The sequence below is a fragment of the Candoia aspera genome, chromosome 4, assembly GCF_035149785.1.
Source record: "Candoia aspera isolate rCanAsp1 chromosome 4, rCanAsp1.hap2, whole genome shotgun sequence".
In the NCBI taxonomy this organism is placed as follows: Eukaryota; Metazoa; Chordata; class Lepidosauria; order Squamata; family Boidae; genus Candoia; species Candoia aspera.
In genome coordinates this window covers 88742486-88765646 of record NC_086156.1, presented here as the reverse complement: position 1 = coordinate 88765646, position 23161 = coordinate 88742486, and the positions used below count along the sequence as shown (strand labels likewise).

Below are 23161 nucleotides of genomic sequence, written 5' to 3'. Positions count from 1 at the left end.
AAGGGTTCACTCAAAGGAAAGATTTAGACTTTGGCAAGACTTTTGCACCAGTTACTAAAGATGAATCAATTAGATTACTGTTAAAAGTTGCTGCACTCAAAGGAATGTCAGTTAACCACTATGACATTCAGACTGCATTTCTCTATGGTGATTTAGACCACAAATTATACATGCAGCAACCCCCTGGCTATGAAAAAGGGGAGAATCTAGTCTGTGAACTGCAGAAGTCAGTCTTTGGGTTAAAACAAGCTGCTAGATCCTGGAACCAAAAAGTAGATGAAAAACTGCAGAATTTTGGTTTTGAAAAAGGAAAAGCAGATCCCTGTGTATATATGAAGGACAAACAAGGCTGTACGTATCTGTGCATTTATGTTGATGATTTGCTGCTGTTCACATCAACAGAAAAACAAAGGCTTGATTTTGAAGCCTGCATGAAAAGCCATTTCACATTAAAAAGCCTTGGAATTATAACAACCTAGGTTTGGAAAAACACAGGAAGAAGAATGGTAGCTTTCTGTTAAACCAAAGGGGAGATAATGGTAAAGTAATGTGAATGGAAAGACATATAAAGTTGTCAGAGAAGATTGGTTTGCATCTTAATCTACAGTGTAAAAAGGGGAGTGTTGAGGTTTTCCTACTAACGATTAAGACTGCTATTGTACCTAATCATTTTGGCCAGGTGAAGAGGTTGTATTTGATTGACTCCTTTCACGTGCTTGATGCAAATCGCCTGGAGGGAGGAATCTGCCCGGACTTGTTTTCTTACTTCCTCTTTTTTCTCTCTGCCGATATGTAGCAAGCCAGGCTTGCTCTCAATGAGAGCTAAGTCCTTTAAATATGTTTTGCTTTTGTTTTGCTTTCTGTAAAGAATTTATTTTTATAGATATGCCTGGTGTGTGTGACTTTTCTGATCTCTCCTGGGCTAAAGGCTTTCCCAGCATTCTGCCAACATGAACTTCCAGAAGAAATTGAAGGCCTGGTTCTGCTGCCTCCCTTGGGATGGGCAGGGTGGCAGCTACACCTGGGGGTGTCTGGCGTCCTAGCACCCCTTATTGATTGTGGTGCCATCTCTGCCTGGATTTTATATTTATTATTTTATTTATATTTTTAGACTGTAACTCAGGTTGATATTCTTTTAACCTTATTTTATTGTAAACCGCCCAGAGTCCCCCATTGGGGGGATGGGCGGTGATATAAATTGAAATAACAAATAAATAAATAATTTGGTGCTTGTTCAAAAAGAACCTAGTCATGGTATAGATTCATCCCAGGGAGAATTCCTCTATAGAGATTTGAGTTACAAATACACATTTTAAAAAGTATGATGTGATAGAAATGCAGTGGTGGTTCCTCTCCAGGTTTTGTTCATGGAGTTGTTTGGCTGAAGTTTGCCTTACCAGGTTTACTATTTTGAGGAAAAATTGTCTGTTTATAAGAGAATTTTTAACATTCTGAAAGACCCAGCTTTTGAATGAATAAAAGCATTAATTGTTTAGATTATTTCAAGTACTGAGGTAAAATTTGCTAGAGACCATTTTGTACTCCCCCCGCAAAAAAAAGTCCATATGAAAATCTTGCAACATATTTGTAGTTTTGAGTACTTACTAAACCAAGTTGGGCAAATATATCATGTTTGCCAAAACGTTGAGAATTGGTTTGTGTACATGCTTTATCTCATCACACTTTGAACTCTTGTCTGGATAGACTGGGCCATTTAAACAGAAAAGAGAAATGGTGATAGTGGCAATCTTGGTGTAGGAGAACTCTTGAAGTCTGAGGGGTGGGGTTATTTTGAAACACGGGAAACAAAAAACAGGTGCACATTCAGACCTATCTCTTAAAAGATTTTTTTAACTCTACAGTTAAGAAATCTGGAAGAAGAAGTTGACAGAAATCCTACTTTAATGTGTTCACAAATGAGTGAGGACTTAGTTATTAAATGTACAGTATATTATATAATTAGTTTCCAAGTTTGGATGTTTATATATTTAGTTTCCAAGTTTGTGTATCCAAAACCCCATTACTCCCTTGGTTGTGTCTTTTTGTTAAGAGGCTTGATACCTGCCATAGATTAGAATTTAGATTTGTTTCAGGCAACACTGGAGTGTGGGGGGGGGATAAAAGAAGAGGATGCTTAGATACAGTCAGTTCTAACATTTATTTCTACAACCTTCCTTCCTTCCTTCCTTCCTTCCTCCCTCCCTCCCTCCCTCCCTCCCTCCCTCTTTCTTTCTTTCTTTCTTTCTTTCTTTCTTTCTTTCTTTCTTTCTTTCTTTCTTTCTTTCTTTCTTCTTTCCCAAAGGTAAGGATAAATTTTAGACATTGCATTCTTTTAAAGGTTTAAGATAGTTCCACAATTATGGCTATTCAATAAGGCCATTAAATTTCCATACACATGGACTTTTTCCCCAAAATTGTTCATTGCATGAACAAGCCAAAATATTGGCATGTAAATATACTAAGAGAATTAATCTCTTCTACAATTCATTCAAAATAAAGTCAAATGCATATTCTCTGTGATGAGATGCATAATCTCTAAATGCAGAAGCAAAATATCCATTCAGCCATATTGTATTCCATAGCTCTATTTGAAAACAGAGCTATTTTCTATGGCCCAGAGTCCACTGAAGTTGGGCAGACAATAAATTTAAATAAATAAATAAATAAATTTATCCAAGGCAACCAATAACAAGATAATTCAAACCGTTGTCCTGTAAACATTTTTTGAGAGCAGGTTCTACTGATATACAGAGGATTATATTGCAAAATATACTCAACAGAGAAATAAAAGAATAATATAAAATAGAAGATTCTTTGTTAGACCAATATTGGGAGGGGGGGGGGGAAACCAGTATACTGGAAAAAGGAAATTTCTAAAATAACAACATATGGAGAATCATATTTTATTGTATTCCAAACACATTGTCTTTAATGCAATATAAGTGCACCAAGGACTGCACAATATAATTTATTTCTTTTGTGTCCTTTCAAGTCTTGTTTTAGTAAAGTAATTGAACTAACTCAATGAAATTCAAAATAGTAATGAACAAGCACAGCACAGAAACAAGCAAAACTGATGACAGAATCAGGACCCTATACAACACAACATAACAAAATTAACAACAACAACAGCAACAAAAGTATTTTTCTTGTTTATTCATTTAGTCGCTTCCGACTCTTTGTGACTTCATGGACCAGCCCACACCAGAGCTTCCTGTCGGTCGTCGACACCCTCAGCTCCCCCAGGGACAGGTCCGTCACCTCTAGAATATCATCCATCCATCTTGCCTTTGGTCGGCCCCTCTTTCTTTTGCCTTCCACTCTCCCTAGCATCAGCATCTTCTCCAGGGTGTCCTGTCTTCTCATTATGTGGCCAAAGTATTTCAGTTTGGCCTTTAATATCATTCCCTCAAGTGAGCAGTCTGGCTTTATTTCCTGGAGGATGGACTGGTTTGATCTTCTTGCAGTCCAAGGCACTCTCAGAATTTTCCTCCAACACCACAGTTCAAAAGCATCGATCTTCCTTCGCTCAGCCTTCCTTATGGTCCAGCTCTCGCAGCCATATGTTACTACGGGGAACACCATTGCTTTAACTATGCGGACCTTTGTTGTCAGTGTGATGTCTCTGCTCTTAACTATTTTATCGAGATTTGTCATTGCTCTTCTCCCAAGGATTAAGCGTCTCCTGATTTCCTGACTGCAGTCAGCATCTGCAGTAATCTTTGCACCTAGAAATACAAAGTCTTTCACTGCTTCTACATTTTCTCCCTCTATTTGCCAGTTATCAATCAAGCTGGTTGCCCAGAAGGCTCATTACAGATGAAAGGGGCCACAGTGGAAAAAGCTATGTGTTTTCATGGAAATATCTCACATTGTGGTTTCCCTGCTGACAAATTCTATTTGGATCCTAATACTTATTTTGTTGTTAGTTGGTTTGGGCTACTTCAGGGAAAGGCCACATGATGGTATTTTGTCAACATAGATTTGTAACCCCTTGGAAGAATTTGAAAGGCATGAGAAGAAGACATAAAAACATCTCACCACTTCATTTCTGAAGGAGGTTGTAATTTAGAGGGGGAAAAAAAATCTATATCTGAAGCAGGCACATGATTGTCTCTCCCAGGAATATATCAGTATATAGTCTCATGCTTTTCTAGAAAACTGTCTTATTAATGACATCTTTATTTCTTTGTTTCTCAAGCCATAAATGATGAGATTGTACACAGCTAAAACAAGGTTATAGAACAATGTTAGAAACATGTTAATGTCTGCTAACTCCTTTGACTGGGGCTCAGACCATAGTTGCTGAGCCATGGAAGAGAGATGTCTTGCTCTCCAGATTCCCCACTTATGGTCAGAATTTGCTCTTTCTAATGCCTACCATACCACCTTTCACTCCCACCCATTCCCCTACTGCCTTCCATATACATGATCGGACACTAATCAATAGGTTATTCAACAATCTATACTATTAGCAGTAGTAATATGTTGTATGATTATGATTATGATATAGTGGCATTTTCAAAAAAATGAGACAAGTATCACATTTGTCTTTTAAACAGATTTTTCAGTGATACTTTCACTTCTCTGTTTCTCAGGCTATATATAATGGGGTTTAGTACAGGAACTAAAATGGTATAGAATAATGAAAGGAATTTATTAATGTCCACTGATTCCTTAGTTTTAGGACTTATGTAGACAATAATTGCTGAGCCATAGAAGAGAGAAACCATAATGAGATGGGCGGAGCATGTAGAAAACATTTTCTTTTGACCTTCCATTGAAGGGATCTTCAGAATAACTGAGATGATTTTCACATAAGAAGCAACAATAAGGAAGAAAGGAATGATGATAAAAAGGATGCTGGCTGATAACAACATAATTGTATTAATGTAGGTCTTGGCACAGGCCAACTCCAACAGTGGGGGAATATCACAGAACAAGTTGTTAATTTCATGAGAACAACAAAAAGGCAGGATGAATACTAGATAAATTTGCCCTACATGGAAGGTCATGTTTATACCCATAAATAGAATGATGAGTCCTTGGCAGAATTGCCTGCTCATGATGAGCTTATAACGCAAGGGGTTGCATATGGCCACATATCGATCATAAGCCATGGCAGCCAGGAGCAAACATTCGGTGCCTCCAAATACAAGCAGGAAGTAGAGCTGGACAGCGCAGGCAATGAAGGAAATATTTGCCTTTTCCACCACTAAATTGACCAGTATTTTGGGGACAGTGACTGAAGTGTAGCAAATCTCCAGGAAAGAGAGGTTTTTCAAAAAGAAATACATTGGAGTATCCAGGGCAGGATCAGTCACTGTAATATAAATAATTAGTCCATTTCCTATTATGATGCTTGCATAGAGGGTGAGGAAGACAACAAAGAGCAAAGCTTGCAGATCCAGCAACTCTGAGTAACCAAGGAGAATGAAGTCAGAAAATACAGTATGGTTTTCTTTTATCATGTTCAGTTGTGATTAGTCTGGAGAGAAAACAAGGCAGGGAAAACATATTAACCACATGAAACAAATATTTTGTGAATCCTTTCTCCAAACCTCCATTCTCCATTCAGACTTCTACTTTAGGTATTACTGTCCCAGAAATGTCATCTTCCTCATGTGCCTCTCCACTGATCACAGGGTATTTCTATATTCTCACATGGCAGAGTCCCTTTTAATCAGGTATCAAGACAAGCCTTTCTTCAATTGTCCCTTTCTTGGAATTTCCATCATCAGGCCAAAAATGTATGATTTCATTCAGGAGAAGGTGTTGTTAAGCTGAATCTGTGTCATTTACCAATTTCAGTACTGGAAGAAAGTCAACTCAACATGCTAACAAAATTTGTAGAATTGATTTCCTATAATTGTACCTTGAGAACCTTTGGCTCTTCTGAAATAAGGGACTAGGTCCACCATCCTGAAGTGTCTAAGGTATGCTTAGTTGGGAAAGGCTGAAAAGGCATTCTCTGTTACTCTTCCCCCCAAAATAGTTAGAGGCAGGGAAAGGTCAGAAGGTAAGTCGGCACCTGCCTTCCTTATCAGGTCTATTTTAACAAATTAGGTAAACTGTGCCAAATAATATGAACGCATGAACAGACATATGCTTTGAAAGTGACAGAGCTTTTCAAATATCCTTTTTTTTTCCTGCTCTTGAATAGTTCTTTCTTTTTTCTGCATTGATATTACTATTCTGAGTATTCTCAGTAATATCGAGCTTAAAAGGAAGAAGAAGAAGAAGAAGAGGAGGAGGAGGAGGAGGAGGAGGAGGAGGAGGAGGAGGAGGAGGAGGAGGAGGAGGAGGAGGAGGAGGCTCCTTCTCCAGATATTGCCTGTGAAGGGAAAAAAATCCTATTGAATCTAATAGGGGAAATCCCTCTCCTCACCTACCCTTATCCTACATCTCCTTGGAGGACATTGGTTATTTGTCTTTAAATTTATCTGTGACTTAATATCACTATTGTGTTATTAATAAATACTATTACTGTCGTTTAATACAATTACTGTACCAGCACATACTGTTAGAAAACTACATAAACAAACATTTATTCGGCTGGTTCAGAATGTAGCTGCCCGGGTTGCAAATAGTGTCAGTTATTCAGCACATGTATGAATGTGCTGAATAACTGATTTCGGGAGCTGCATTGGTTGCCAGTGTTTTTTCAGGTGCAGTTCAAGGTGCTGGTGGTCACCTTCAAAGCCCTTCATGGCTTGGGACTGAGTTACCTGAAGGACCGTCTTTTCCCAGTTGTTTCCACCTGTCCAATCTAGTCCAGCAGGATGGGTGTGCTCCAGGTCCCGTCAGCCAAGGAATGTTGGCTGGTGGGGACCATGAGATGTGCCTTTTCTGCCATGGCACCTGCCCTCTGGAACATCCCCCCTCCTGAGATTAGGATGGCCCTGACCCTTTTGGCTTTTCAGAAGGCCTTGAAGACCTAGCTTTGTGTCCAGGCCTGGGGTCATGAGTGTGCGAAGGGCCCCGTTTCATGGTTGTGCTGACACAGATGGATTTTAGTATCTCTTGGCTGAATTTATATTTAATTTTCTGTACTATTTTAATTCTTTGACTGGTTTTTATTATCGTTAGCCATCCAGAGTCACTGGTCTGAGATGGGCAACTACATAAAATAGATGGATGGATGGATGGATGGATGGATAAAACAGCTTCTTTCTTCAAGAGACCTGTACATGTCTTTTTACCTAACTAAGGAATTATTTTTGCATCCAGATGTAGAAAAATTCTATAATCAGTTGAGAGGATTGTCAAAATAAATTTAACTTAGAAACTGCAAATGATGGCTGGTCAGCTTTACTGATCATATTAATTACCATATATCAACACTGAGTTTTTTGAGGAGGAAAGCCCTATCAGTCAGATCACTCTGGAAAACTCTCTAGCCATGGAAAGCTAAGGCAGATAACTTTTCTGGAGCCAGTCTCTGGATGCTGGAGTCCCTGTTTTCTTTGCTGGTTTCAATTCTAGTTACATTCAATACATTCAATTTGGCTTCTAATTTATACCACCTACCACCAAATCATACTGTCAGATTTGATTGTTTGGTCATTAAATTTCAGCATTATAATTTGGGAACAGAGAGCCATCAGGGTTGCCAAACAGGAATTGCTCAATAACTCAGGTGTAAGGCTTCATACATTTGATAGCAATATTCTGGAAATGTCAGAGGATTCAAATCTAGTTTAATGAGATTAGCAAACAAGTTCTTTAATTATCGATGCAGATACCTACACAACTGCACACTTATGGCAAATATTCCTCAGATGAACTTATGAACAGGTTTACAGCTGGACATACACTTGAACGTTACTGAAAAAAAATTGAACTAATTAGTATTGTGCTCTCATGTAAAATCATTATTATTCTATATCCTTATGTCAACCAAATTATTCCATATTTCCAACAGGAAGGTTTCCAAAGTCTTTCTCATCCAAATTTCAGAATTCATGGAATATGCTCTTGTAAATTGGAACAAATGTATCAAGAATTCCATGTTGTTCCCTTCTCCACATTTATACTGAACACAGTATGTGGAACTTGCTGCGGATTTATGCTCCTTGATTCCGTCTAGTGGTTCCTTCTCTACTCTCGATAAAACATGTGAAGACGTAGAAAAGAATTCTTGATCTGAGTTAGCGTAAACACTGTCCAATAACAAGTTTTTTTTTTCACATTTTGCATTGTAGACAGAAAAAAGAAGTCTTAAAACAACGATTCCTAAATATATATTAAGTTTATATATCATTGATGCTCTATTAGTGCTTATCACTAATATTATATTAATTATACTATATTCATTAAACATTATTATTAATGTTATTTAGCAGGATGAGAAAGCAGTAACCGACTCCAGGTTTTAACTGTTCAGTTAATTTGGTAAATTATCCCAGTTAAACAGGAATTCAGAGGAACAGAAGAAAGAACACTTTTAGTCCACTGAATAATAAAGGAACAAAAACCCCTAAAACCACTTCCCTGTAATATACAGTGCTAATAATAAAAGGGGGAAAGTTCTTATTGGTTGCATTGAATTTTTTCCCCCCAGATCCAAAAATAAAAGTATGGAAACAAAGACATGGCTAAGTAGAAGAGCAATAGTGCTACCCTACCAGTGTATTCGTCCTGGTAGAAGAAGGTTTATCTTTGTAGTTGTTAAGAATTGACACCCTCTTGATGGCACATATCAGATACTCATCAGTGCATACCTGTGCACCTTCATCTTCTTAAACCCAGGAATGGAAGGATAGTATCTCATCATAAAGCTACTTATTACTGGTCATTTATGTATTCTAATTAAAAAGAAAACAGTGCTGTGGATATTTTCCTTTTAAGTTACCCAAGGTTAAATTTTAAGAATGGTAACTTTTAATTCTAATTAATGTAGTAGATGTAGCTTAATGGTATCTATATCCAAGTATATTTAGCTTATAATGCTACAGGTCCCTTTGGGGGCGGGGGGAAATCTCAATTGTAATTAGAACTTCTTGGAAAGGTTTTCAGAATTAACTTTTAGCAAAAGAAATTTCTTTTTAGGACAGTTTGCTCTGAATTTCTACTAGTACATGAACTGATATACTTGAGAAGGAATTACTCAGATTTAGGGATATATCTGATTATGCAATACTGTGTAGATTAACTTTCAGAGGCAAACCAAATGATCGGAAATTTTCACTTTCAGGCTGACACAGCTCCAAAAATTCTCAAGCTACGTGAAAAACTATTTGGGAAAGTGACATGTTAAGGGAATAACTTCTAAAAATAAATGACTAGTAAGGGGAGTCAGCCATTTTTGTAACTATCTGTGAACTATGTTCAAATATTGAATGGAACAGTCATGGAAAAATGGGCTTGACCAGGATTTTTTTTTTTTTAACTCTTCAAATGTAATGAGCTTCTATGATGATGATCATCATCATTAAAAGCATCTTTTGCTTCCAGACAGATTCTGTTAATTATTTCAAATAACAAAAATAGCAATAACCTAGGACTGCACATTTTAGCAGCAAACTGCCCTGCCTAATTTTGGGAGGGCTCTGGCCTGCACAGGGGCTCATTTCAATTTGTGTCTTCCTTCTTTGATGAAATTTTCACTTTCAGGCTGACACAGCTCCATTCCCCCCCCCCCTCCAGATCCAAAAATATGATGACTGTAGTAACATGTATTGCCTGGGAAGAGACATAGGCAGAGGTTTGTTTTGCAGCCTTTAGACAGAATGAGGTGTGTGCCATAAGCAGAAAGGGTTGAAGAGAAGGGATTGCTGGAAGGTGTTGCTGGACAAAGCTTTAAGAATCATGTGACTTCTGCAATGCCTCCTAAGATACTCTCTTGGCCTAAGGTACAGGATAATGTGGATACTACCTGGTCACTGCTGCCATTAGAAAAAATAACTTCCAGTCTAGCCTAGAGTAGAAGAGCAGTTGCCTCAACATTTTTAGCAGGGGCTGAAAAGTGTCTTGCACCAATCTGGAATGGTCAGTGCAAAATGTGAGATCAGCTGGTAATGTAGGATATTTTACACAAATAAAATAAAAACAAAGGCAGAAAAAAATATACATGATGCATCAAGAAAAATCTGCTGTCATAGCAAAGCAAATTTAAAACTAATCAGGAATGAGCCTTCCACAAAGCCACAGAACCCCGAAACATACAAAGCAGGAGGGATATTTATTGTTTATTGATTGAAATTTTTTCTGGCTTTTTCTGCAAGGGCTCAAGGTGGCACGTATGTTATTTCCTTGAGCAATTTTTCATCACTTGACTGGGTTGAAAGATCCTGGAAAGCCAGACTTAGCTAATTAATATCCAGAGTCAGAGTGCTCAGTACTTACTGTTAGGGTAGAAGGGAGGAAGGAATTTGATGAGAAGCCACAAGGAAAACACAGATAGTTGAACTTTGATTATATCTCTGATGGTCAAAACTGTACCGGACTATAATTTATTTCAGTATACTTTTTTAAAAAAATAATTTCAATATACACAAGTAAAAGAAAAGGAGAAAAAAATAAATATTATGCATCAAGAAAGAAGGATTTGCCCACAAATCTGCTGTCATAGCAAAGTAAATTTAAAAATAGTTAAATTAAGAATAATTAAGAATGAGCCTTCCACAAAGCCATCCTCCCAAAGTTCTATCAGAGAGATAAAACTCAGCAAATGAAACTCAAATATATTTCTAGAAAATTGGAGAGAACTTCAGTTTTCCATTATGGATTAACCAGCCAGAAAAAGTCATTTCATTGTTTCCTGTTTTTTTCACACCTTGGTTTTATTTTTTCCTGCCTTTCTATGTGGTTACAAATTGGGAAAATCAGGAAAATGCTGGTGTACTTCTATGCATTATCTCCAACATATGTTGGTATTTGGTTGTTTTTGTACAGACCAAGCCACTAAGTTACTATGGTAACAAATCACTCTAGCAGAGTCAGAAGGTCAAACTTAAGTATTCTCAGGTTTGGGTGTGAAAAGAATGACCATATAAGGAAAACCTATTTTTGGGGGAAATTGCCTGGAGGGGAGTTCGCCTGGACTTGTTTAGTTCCCTTTTTCACAGCCTTCCTTCCAGTCCTACTCAGAGCCTGTGTGTGTGTATGAGCTTGTAAAGCTTTTGTGCCTAACCAGGATATCTGGATATGAAACTGTTTTAAATTCTTATGCTTTCTGTAAATACATTTATTTTTATAGAAATGCTGATGTGGGTTTTTTCTGATCTCTTGGGCCAAACGCTTTCCAGCACTCTAACAACATACACATTATGTTAGCCTTTTTTCTTAATACCACCCATGCACCAAAGAAAATATTTTGGGAAATACATTTCCTGAATAGATATAATTTTAATATCTTTCCACCTTGGGAGTATGGGTTGAAATATTTTTTTTTTCAAAAGTTAGACCTTTGTCAATACTAAAAACCATTTTTATTTATGAGTAAGTTGAGAAAGTGCAAGTTAAATAATGCACACACATACATGCACACACAGACGCACAGACACACAGACACACACAAACATCTTTGAAATTTTTCAATAGATCTCAAATTCCCCCAAAAGTAGTAAATAGAATTAATAAATGTAGGGAGTGTTACGGAATGCAAATTAGGAAAACTGTTATTATTTAAAGTGGAAATGAACACATTTCTCATCCATCCGTAGTTTTCACATACCCAGATCACCATGTGAATGTGTTTCATATTGATTTATTTTTACTATTTAATAATAGAACTATTTATTGTTGTTTATTGTTTCGGGCGCCATTAGTGAAAGAGGAACAGTTTTTTCAGTGATACTTTCACTTCTCTGTTTCTCAGGCTATATATAATGGGGTTGAGTACAGGAACAAAAACAGTATAGAATAATGAAAGGAGTTTGTTAATGTCCACTGATTCCTTAGTTTTGGGACTTAGGTAGACAATAATTGCTGAGCCATAGAAGAGAGATACCACAATGAGGTGTGAGGAGCAAGTAGAAAAGACTTTTTTCTGACCTTCCACTGAAGGGATCTTCAGAATAACTGAGATAATTTTCACATAAGAAACAATGATAAGAAAGAAAGGAATGATGGTAAAAAGGATGCTGGCTGATAGCACAACTATTTTAGTAATGTAGGTATCAGTACAGGCCAACTCTAACAGTGGGGGAATATCACAGAATAAGTTATTAATTTCATGAGAACCACAAAAAGGCAAAATGAACACTAGATATATCTGGCCTACATCAATAATTACGTTTACACTCAAAAATATAATTATGAGTCCTTGGCAGAATTGCTTATTCATAATGAGCTTATAATGCAAGGGGTTGCATATGGCCACATATCGATCATAAGCCATGGCAGCCAGGAGCAAACACTCTGTGCCTCCAAATAAAAACAGGAAGTAGAGCTGGGCAGCACAACCAATGAAAGAAATATTTGCCTTTTCTACCACTAAATTAACCAGTATTTTGGGGACAGTGACTGAGGTGTAGCAAATCTCCAGGAAAGAGAGGTTTTTCAAAAAGAAATACATTGGAGTATCCAGGGCAGGATCAGTCACTGTAATATAAATGATTAGTCCATTTCCTGTTATGATGCTTGCATAGAGGGTGAGGAAGACAACAAAGAGCAAAGCTTGCAGATCCAGCAACTCTGAGTATCCAAGGAGAATGAAGTCAGAAATTGCAGTGTGGTTTTCTTTTATCATATTCAGTTTTATCTAGTCTAAAGAGATGATAATCTTTAATTTTCAAAGGTTTCAGTACTACGGGTTCATATAGCCTTCCGATCTGTCATCTTTATTTACACCTAAAGTTATGATAAGTCAAGATGTTCTCCTTTCTTCTTATAAGTGGGTGCTTGATTATTTATATTATTTGTCCATTAGTCATAGAATTCACTCCTGTAGGGTTCATTTACTCCATTCTATTTTAATAGCCATGCAGCTCCAAAAGTGAGTCCTATTCAGGGAAAAGAATCTTGCTTTAGTAAAGTTAAAACCTAAGCACATAACCCCCCTTAGTGTATCATAGTTAAATTGAGGCCTTACTCTCACAAAGAGAAAATGAAGTAAATAGCATCCCCTTGACTGAATTCTTCTGTACCTGGTGTTCTGAAGGTAATACCTCTCATCTTAAGATATCACATTTTGTTATAACAGATAACCATAAAAAGCATTATTCTCCATTACATCCAAGCTGGTGACAACCACCATATTTTGAGGAAATAAATTCCAGTTATCCAGGAACTAAATAAAGGAACATTTGTTCTGAGTCTCTGAAGAGTCACATTCATTCAATGTATTTATTTCTAATATTATGCAAGAAGAGAAATGCTCTCTATCCACTTCATTCAATTTATTCTGTCCTTACTCAAATCTTCATAGTCTACTTACTTGCCCAAATCAATCCAGCTGCTGCAGTCATTTCTTGTTAGGATGCTTCAACCCTCTTACCATGTTGTTTGTCTGTTCCTACTCTTTTTCAGAATATTTCAAATATTGTCAAATCACATATTTGTATAAAACATTATTATGGCAATTCTATTTTCTATTTTTTCCTTAGGAATCCCAATAGATATTTTTCTCTAGAGCATACTAGATCAATAATTAAATCATCCTTTTCATTACAAGCTCAAGTTTCCTGTCACTCTATGTCAGTTTAAATATCATCAGTCTATATGAGAAATTTAATTTTACTTTGCTCCAAACAATATCAATTTAAACTTGTTTACATCAGACATCATTTGCAGTTTCTTTTTTCTGCATTGATATTAATATTCTCAGTTGACTAGTAAACTGTCACCACTTTGTATTTATTTTAAATATCTTGTAGTTGTCCTATCTTAAATCATTTGCTGTCATCTGCAGACTTAGCCACATCAACAGTCAACATAATTCTCAATTATCAGAGAACAATCTAAAAAGCACCAGTTCTGATGCAGACACAGACCTCACCATTTTATCTTATTGATTCCAATGTTTTCCTCCTGTTACCAGTGTGTAAATAAACCACTCCTTTTATCTCAGGATTCCTAAGAGTACCTTACTAGTTCTTAATAAGGTTAAAATCTTTCTTCTGAAAACCCAAATACATGTTATTTATCTCTTTATTATTAAAAAAAAAATACTCTATTGAATTGCAAATAGAATTTTTTCCAGATAGTTTTGCATTTGCATTATACATAAATGAGTGTTTAAAATCTTGAGTATATTAAGAGAATCAGCAAATTTTATGAGTGATAGGATGAATATTTAAATTGTAAAACAAAACCTGCATTCCAGTTTTGATTGTAATCATCACTGAAAATGATTCTATATTCCTAATTTTTTCAGACTATAATTCTTCTCGGTGGGAGAATGATATCTTCCTGATTTAAGATAAAAGAATCAAGAGTTATCACATACACCAGGATCTCTGCATCCTGCCATGGACTATGGGAAAACAATATCAGATCCCTTCACTGCAAAAATGTTCAGGGTGTCTGGAAAATCTGGTAAGTTCTTTTCGGAGAAAATAAAGCTACTCATAGTGTGGAAAAAGAAACTGATGTGGTCATTTAGGAATGACAGTAAGGGAAAGTAACTGTTGACCACTTGGGAGCTGCTGGGAAAAGGCAGAAAAAGAATGTTCCTCTAATACATGCCAAGCTGGTTAATTAATTAAGCAAACCTGTATACGCACATTTAAAAGAAACAGCTGATTGGAGTAAGCACACAGCTTTTAAAATGAATGTCAACTTGTTTACCAAAATATTTATGTACTTTACAAGATCTAGTTAATCAGAAATATTTTGAATCATTTTAATGAGTTGTTTAAGCTTAGGGTATTTTTGTATGGTATAAGCAAAGAAACTTCTGGCTTATCCATGAGGGAACCCTGTGGCTTATTCTCCAATGCATCTTCAAACCACCTGTCCATAAATTGCTTTAATTTGCTATATTGTACAAATCTAGCAGAATACCTTCTTCCAGAAGGAACCAAAGAGGAAACAAATTGCCTATGAAGAATGTCCTAGCTGTGTTATGAAGCTATTGCACTAAGTTTAAATCACATGCCAACCACTTGTGGGGATAAACTACTGGATTTATTTCCAGATAAACTAGATGTCACCTTGTTCATTTAATATAAAGGAACCATGAATGAGCTTAACATTTTTTTAATGGATTGTGCCTTCTTGCGGATGTGGATATGTTGAAAGTATCAAACATGTCATGTCAGTTAATAGCTTCATAACTGCACTGGCAGTTAAATACAATATATAAATACTGTAAATCTGATAATACAATGTATAAAATGTCAGGAAGTAGGAGATTTTTACGTAGCAGCTAAAAAATAGCAATGCTAGTACCCCTTTGTGATAGGCCATGTTCCATTGCTCATTTTCTCAAATGCTCTCCATTACAGATTAATCTGCATATTGGGAAACAAAACATCTTACACAATTGCAAATACCACCAGATTGAGAGTCTATAGTGTGGTGCTATCCCAGTGTACAGGAAAAAAATGTGCATTCCTAAAATGTTGTATAAAAAGAATCTTGAGACAATAATTCATGCTAAGTATGCCTTGCCCAATTCTCCCTAGATCATAGCTTTCTTCTCAACCAGGACACAGAGAAACTCAGGGAGATACTGATTGCTGAAGATCCAGCCTGATACAATTTTTAAAGTGCTGAAGATGGGGAAAGGAAGAAGAAGTCTTAGAAAACAATGTCATTTGAAATTAAATTATTGTTGACTTCACAGCTTTGCTTCTTCTTGAATCCTGGTCCCCTTTCAATCTTCAGGAATTTTTCACCCTTTCTGTAGCAAATTCTGGGGTGTTGTTATCAAATGTTTTGGTTTAGCTGTACCATTAAGTCACTTTACCTTGTATCAGTGCATGAATCAACAACATGGGAAGAGAAAATAATAGAATGGGAAGAAGCAGTAACTTTGTCCATCTGTTAATTTTATTGTGGGGGATTAGCAATAGGAAAGAGAGAAATCTTGTTGAAATTGTGTGTGTGTGTTAATGATGTGCAATAAATAAAGTGCTATAAATAAAGATTCATTTTAAAGAAATGAAGAAAGTATTTAATTCTTTAAAAAAATCACCAGCCCCTTTATTATTTTAATGAATTAAGCTTTCCCAGATTTCTCCATGTTCTCAAGAGTTTTAAAATATGAATTTAATAAATTATACTCAGTGATATATTTACACTGGAATGCAGGGTGTTTTATAGAAAATTCTCTCGGTTGTCATGAACTTTAATTAGAAAATATTTCAATTAAATTTTCTCAGTAGAATATTTCAAAATATCCTAGTGACAATTTTTACTGTGAGGTACAGTATGTGACTGTGATATGGATTATCTAGAAGACATAGCTCATATTGATGTGCAATTATTAAAAAAAAACTAAAAAGTTTTAATTTCTAAGAACAGATTCAGAGTGAGATATGAAATGCATACAACAGATTTTTGTTGTTTATTTGTTTAGTCGCTTCCGACTCTTTGTGACTTCATGGATCAGCCCACACCAGAGCTTCCTGTCGGTTGTCACCACCCCCAGCTCCCTCAAGGATCAGTCTGTCACCTCTAGATTTAGGCCCTCCCAAAGTGGGGAAATAGTTATAAATGAGTAATAATTAAACAGAAATAAGTGAGTAATAATTAGCTCAAACAGCCATGCAAAAATCCAAAGTTACAAATTTATTATTAATATACACATAGGCATCCAAATGGCAAGTAAAAATATAATACACTGATGAATAGTCTATAGAAAAAAATCATATATGCATGAAAAAAATGTAAAGATGCATTAGGAGGGAAAAAAATTGGCAAAAAATATGTACATTAGGTAAAATTGTAAACAATTTTTCTTTTTAGAGAAATTGTGTACAAAAATGCATACAATTTCACTGCAAATGTAAAGAAAAAAATGCAGGTTTGCTGAACTACTGTATATGTGACATTTCTGCAAAAATAAGAAGCTGGAAAAAAAATGTATTTGAAATTCACCATAAATGAATTTCTATGATAAACCTCATGAATTTTATTCAGCTTTTACAAGGGAACAATTTTGAAGCAAACCTTCTCTTGAGAGCTTCATTTATCCCTTTGCTTCTCCAACTATAAATTATAGGATTCAAGGTTGGTGTTATAATGGAGTAAAGCAGAGCTAGAAATTTATCTGTTTCAAAAGCATAGCTAGATCTGGGTCTCAGATACATTGCACTTGCAGACCCATAGAACAATGTGATGACAATAAGGTGTGAGGAGCAGGTAGAGAAAGCCTTCTGCCTCTCCTTCGCTGATGCAATTTTCAGCACTGTGCTTATTATATGGACATAGGAGACTAGGATTAGCAGCGACGGGATCAGCGTGATTAGCAGCCCAGCCATAAAGACAGTGATTTCATTTATATAGGTGTCTCCACAGGCTAGCTTCAAGAGTGGTGGGATGTCACAAAAGAAATAGTTGATCCAATGGTCATCACAAAAAGGCAAAGCAAATATCAGAGTTGTCTGGCCTAGTGACAGCACAATCCCAGTGGCCCATGACCCAGCCACCAGCCAGGCACACAGATCTTTGTTCATGATTAAGGGGTAGCGCAGTGGGTTACAGATGGCCAAGAAGCGATCATAGGCCATGGCTGCAAGAAGAAAGCACTCTGTGGTTCCTAGTGAGAGAAGGAAATACAGCTGGGCAGCACATCCAACAAAGAAGATCGATTTGTCCTCTGAAAGGAAGTTCACTAGCATCTTAGGGGCAGTGGCAGATGTATAGCAAATATCCACCAGAGATAGACTGGCAATGAAATAGCACATTGGCATGTGAAGAGAAGGATCAAGTCTGATGACAACGCTTATTAATGCATTCCCCAACAGTGACATAACATACATAATCAAAAACAATGTAAAAAGCAAGACATGCATCTCCAGAGTACCAGAAAATCCCAAAATAATAAATCCAGTGCTTTTATTCTGAACTTCCATAGATGATTTTATTTGGATGATGATGATAACAATAATAACATTAAAAAAAATTGTGTACAACAAGCCAACTTATTTGTGATATACAGAGAGTACACTAGGGACCTTTCTTCTGGTAGAATTATATCCTAATTTAAAATTTGACATGTCCCAAGCCATCCTCTTAGAAAGATTACCATTTTGTGATTTCTTAATTTGGGACTTTTTTCAAACGAAAGAAAGAATAATTTATCTTCTACTACAGCTATTTCCAAATTTTAATGCACTTCTCTTCCTTATACGTCCTCTACAGACTGGCTGAATTTAAAGGCAATAGGAAGGATTTCTCATTAGCTTGACGCAGTCTAGGCGGAGTAAAACATCTGAGGATATACAAAGATTTTGAAACATAAAGCAGGAGCCGTTTATAGGCAAATTCAATATAGTGAAAAGAAATCGAATGAAACTAGAGTACATGCAAAAAAGATTCAAGGAAGCATTAAAAATGAGTGCCAAGTCCTGATTTTTAAGCAGTGGAAAGAGAAAGAAATAACTGCATTCCTGGGACTGAAGATGTTTTTCGATCCCATCCTAAAGACAAGTAAAAAAAAAAGATAAAATAGATCAAGTTATTAAGTCATTTTGCTTTCTTATAGAGCTTTTGAAGAATAGTAAGCTTGATCATTTTAAGTTCTACTAGCAGAGTGGTATATTCAAATGGTGCTTGTGTTAACATATTCAGAGATAATGTGTCCAAAGTGCTGCCCTTAGAACATTTAGTATTCCATTCTTCAAAGACCCAAAGATTTCTGTACATTAAGATCAAGCCTGCTCCCCACACTTTTTCTTCACATTCTGCTAGTGGTGAGTGAAAACAGTTAAATACAAACCTGGCATTTCTAGAAGCAGGAGTGAAGGAAAGAAATTAACAGATATTAAACTGACTATGTTAAATGTTTGTTGACTGATATATGATTTAACATTTCTCTTTATGAAGCTTGAAATCATGATCATATATTTAAAGTAATGGCTAATGTTTAAAGTACAAATGATGTTATAACAGATCATTTACTTTCAAATAGTTTTACATTCTATTAAAAAACACAAACAAATCTGAACATCAGCCCATATCCTACAATACTACAGGAATTTTTTTTTCCATTTCTGTACAGTTTCATACAGGAGAAATTAACTATTTACTTACCTTCCTTCATTAGTTTCCATCTCCTTTAGCCATTATGAAATCTTGTCACTGGTCTATGTGCTTCTCCTATTAAGCATTCCCAAGGAACTAGCAAGGATGGATTTTCAGGAAAATGGAATTAATTCATCAAAAAGTTTTCATATTTAGTTTACTGGATAATTGGAGGAGTGCAAAACTCTAGGAGTTTCTATTGAGTAAGTGTAGTTGTTAAGTCTGTCCCCTTTCTTAAAAGAGAGTGATGGTCTTCCTTAACCCTGAAAATTATACACTGACATGAAAGGATAACAGTGGAAATTATTCAAGAAACATTTTAGTTAATGGTGTCCTAGTAAATCATTGGTTAAATGTGTGTCAAATGTGCTAAAATCACAGTGTAATTCTAATCCTGATTATTCAGAATTCCCAATGTTATCCATCCATGAGAGTATGTTGCAATCTCTAATCTTTATCCAGCTTGATTGGTGCATCTATGCCCTCTTGTTAAGATCCTTCAAAATGTTAAAGAAAACATTGCAATTGTACATTTAGTTATGTTGCAGCAGGTTACACTGCTGTCTCTTACACTCTGGTTGCTTGGTGTTCTCATAGTACAGAGAACAAGAGAAAGTGCCTTTCAAAGGAAAGTATAGGAAAATCATTCCCTGACCTCAGCTCCACAAATCAACCTGAGTAATGTAAAGAATGATGCTAAGGGCTCAGATTGTCACGTTTCTCTGATTCTTCCCATGCGATAGACCATGGTGCCATTGGGAGGGCAGTCTGCAACTGTCATTTAATAGCTCTGCAAAGAATGTATAAACCTAGATATTAATTCTTTTTTCTAAACTTAAACTGCTACTTTATTTGCATTAACAGTAAAGCAAAGCTCTGTGATAAGTGGCTGATAAATTAATTGCTTCCTAACATTCCTTGCATCAAAAGGAATGATTGACTGCTACCATTAATATTTAGACTGGGCTACAGCTGAATCCCTACTATTCTACTATTGTGTTATGATTCTCAGTGAGAAATCCCAGGATTTCTGAAATTTAGGAAGGCAAATTTAGAGGCTGTCCTGTTAACACCTATCAGTCTTCCAGTTTGTAAACTCCATTTCCCACTTTCTTCAGCTAGTGTGTCCAACCCAAGAAATAAATCAAATGATTTGATGCCGCTTCTTGGGAACAAATCATTACTCACCGAACTAGTGCAGCAGGTGGGTGGGTTAACTTTCTCATCCAGTTCAGTATATGGAATTCAGACTACATCATTTATACCACCCAGATGAAGGGCTGAGACTCCCTCCCTCCCTCCCTCCCTCCCTCCCTCCATCCCCTCTTCATAATCTTTATTCTTCTGCAGAGTGGTAAGAAATGTGTTATAACATCTCTGGAAGCTTTAAAAACAATCCACAAGCAAGAGAACAGCACAGTTCTCCCCTCTTGGCAGGACAATACGAAAACAGTCAGCTTACTACTTACATGATAGTAAGCAAGCGTGGAACAAACTATTATCTTTATTTGCTCAGTACTGTAGAGAATTGCACATCCCTCAGGAATCTGTGGTTGGCAGTATTTTAAGCATGGCCACTTAATCAGTTGAAACATTGCACATCCAATTGCTCTAGATAGGGAGATTAAATCTGCTGGTTCTTCAGGTGCACCTTTAAAAACCACATGGTTATATGTGCATAATGGGGGTTGTGGGGGATGGAAGTATCAGTGGTAGAAGTAGCAACCTCCTGGTAGATGTGTGGCTGGTCTTCCATGAAGTCAGTATTTCCAAGAATGAAGAGAAGAGGGAAGGGAAGGGAAGGGACAAAGAACAAAATGCACTGGTGAGGTTCTGTTTCACTCAGCAGTCAGAGCAGAAATGGCCACAGGAGAATGAAAGGGTCAGTTAGAACTGATCCCTTGAAGACTCCTTCTACACGGAATATAGAATGCCTATATAGGAAGTTTGCTTCTGTTTTCCTAGGAAAATAACACTTCCCAGTAAGACCATCTCATGTGCTGACAATGTGATGGATGATTCACTGTGATGAAAAGTCCTCAAAAAGAGGCAAGTGGAATGTCTTACAGAAGGGTAAGGAGGTTTTGTGAAGGAGAGTGTATTGATGAGGAGGGAGGGTGAGAGAGACAGTGGTGTTGTGGTGTTTAGCCAGAATCAAAGGACGCTGGAAGATAGCAATCTAACGAAAGGGGTACAGAGCAGGCTGTGTGACATTTGCAATTTTTGTCAGAGAGGATTGGTGAAGATGTGGAGAGGATCAGCTGGAAAGGAGAGGAGAGGAGAGGAGACAGAACTGCCTGTCCACAAAGATTCTGCTGCCTGAGATGGCTGCCATATTCTGCCAAATCTCAGTTAATAGTGTCAATAGGGTCAATAGTGTCATAGTGTCAATAGGTCAGAGTAACCTCTCTTTACTATCCTAGAATAATAAAACCATAGAAACATAGAATCATGGGATTGAATCATGGGATTGAAAGGGACCATACTGAACCATAAAAAAAAAAAAATCCACCAAATCTTACTTGCATAATGTCATGTTCCCCGTTGCAAGGCATACGTGCATCACAACGGGGAACATGCACATTAGGGAGAGGAAAGGATAAGCATAATCCCTTAATCACTCACATATCCCCCAAGCACCCATATCCAGAAGGGAATCACAAACACAATAGAAAAGCCCCTAGACCAGACTTGGCACCCATCAAGGGATAGGGGGAACGCCTTCCCATTTCCCCAGGGGATGCACTCACAGATCCCTCAGGCACCCATGTCCATAGAGGAATCATCAACACAACAGGAGCGCCCATCAGACCGGACTTGACACCCATCGGAAGATCGGGGAAACGCCTTCCCATTTCCCCAGGGGACGCACCTGGTCCGGACGAAGGCAGGGAGACAAAGGGGATCGCCAGAATTGCCCATCAGCTGGCCCATCACCATCCCAAGCACCCACCCGGTCCTGGCTTGAGGGTGAAGAAGCACAATGTCCGCCAACAGAGTATAAACAGGACACCCTGCCAACACATAAGGATTCCCGTCTTTTTTCTTTGCATGCACTCCGTTCTAATAAAGCCAGAAATCCTTAGACCCTCTAAGTGAGTCTGTGTTTTATTTAGAGCGTGGCTGCCTTGACACATAATATGTTATAAAACAACAGATATAATACAATCTAGCTATAGATTTGCCAGATTATAAATGACACTTTGAGTTCACTTTTTTGAAATAAGGGGTTTATGTTTTACTTTATGGAATCTGAATTCCACTTTGAGTTTTTATAATGAAGAATTTTAAGGAACACTAAGAGTAGCACCACAATCTTTGGTCCCTTGGTATTTCAGAGCAATTCTGCTTAAATCTGGGGGGTATACTTAAGTAATAAATTTACAAGAATATAGATAAGGCTGCCACATAGTCAGGGACTCTGGCCACCTTACCCTCACTGCTTAGGATCCTTCAGAATGTAACAATTGGTTCTAATGTAATCTTAAGAATACTGATTCTTCCAGGTCAGGAAGGGCATGGACCCAATCTCACACTCTTCTTGGACTGCCATGAAAAGCAAAAAACGTATCCTGTACAAAGTAAACTAGCTCTATTAAACAAAATAACATCTCATACTGATTTCCGTAACTTGCTAGATATCTGTGCCATCCACAAAGATCATGTGGGTGTTCTTGCAGGCATTCATTGGTGGACAGGAAAAAAAATAAAGAAACAAAAAGTTGGATCCCATATTAAAATTCTTAGATATAGACAAATAATGATACTATATAAAGATTATGTGTAGTTCATTTTGTTAATTTTCTCAAGGGGTACATATATGATTAAAAGAGTCCTGACATTGAAACATTTTGCAAATATAACAGATGTATCAATATTCATTATTTTGCTGCTGATAAAGTATATTTGATGTTTATTTTTGAAGTAATATATAGCTAACGATGTTCAGAAATATACCAATGATTGAAACAAATACAATCAAGATACAAACAGAACAATCAAGAGGATCAAAATAGATTTCATT

At 36.8% G+C, this 23161-nt stretch overlaps 3 protein-coding genes across 3 annotated transcripts; all 3 read right to left on the bottom strand.

The window, feature by feature from the left end:
* Window positions 1-4541: 4541 nt before the first annotated feature.
* On the bottom strand, window positions 4542-5471 carry LOC134496395 (olfactory receptor 10AG1-like). The gene has a single exon (XM_063302127.1). The coding sequence runs from the start codon at window positions 5469-5471 to the stop codon at window positions 4542-4544; it is 930 nt and encodes a 309-aa protein (XP_063158197.1).
* A 2629-nt stretch (window positions 5472-8100) lies between these two features.
* LOC134496394 (olfactory receptor 10AG1-like) lies at window positions 8101-12727 on the bottom strand. The gene is made up of 3 exons (XM_063302125.1): window positions 11782-12727; window positions 11524-11580; window positions 8101-8162 (listed from the first exon to the last, which is right to left on the bottom strand). The coding sequence occupies exons 1-3, from the start codon at window positions 12692-12694 to the stop codon at window positions 8101-8103; spliced, it is 1032 nt and encodes a 343-aa protein (XP_063158195.1). The 5' UTR covers window positions 12695-12727.
* Window positions 12728-17027: 4300 nt separating this feature from the next.
* Window positions 17028-17966, bottom strand: LOC134496393 (olfactory receptor 5V1-like). Its single transcript, XM_063302124.1, has one exon. It carries the CDS (start codon window positions 17964-17966, stop codon window positions 17028-17030), a length of 939 nt encoding a protein of 312 aa, XP_063158194.1.
* Window positions 17967-23161: the final 5195 nt, after the last annotated feature.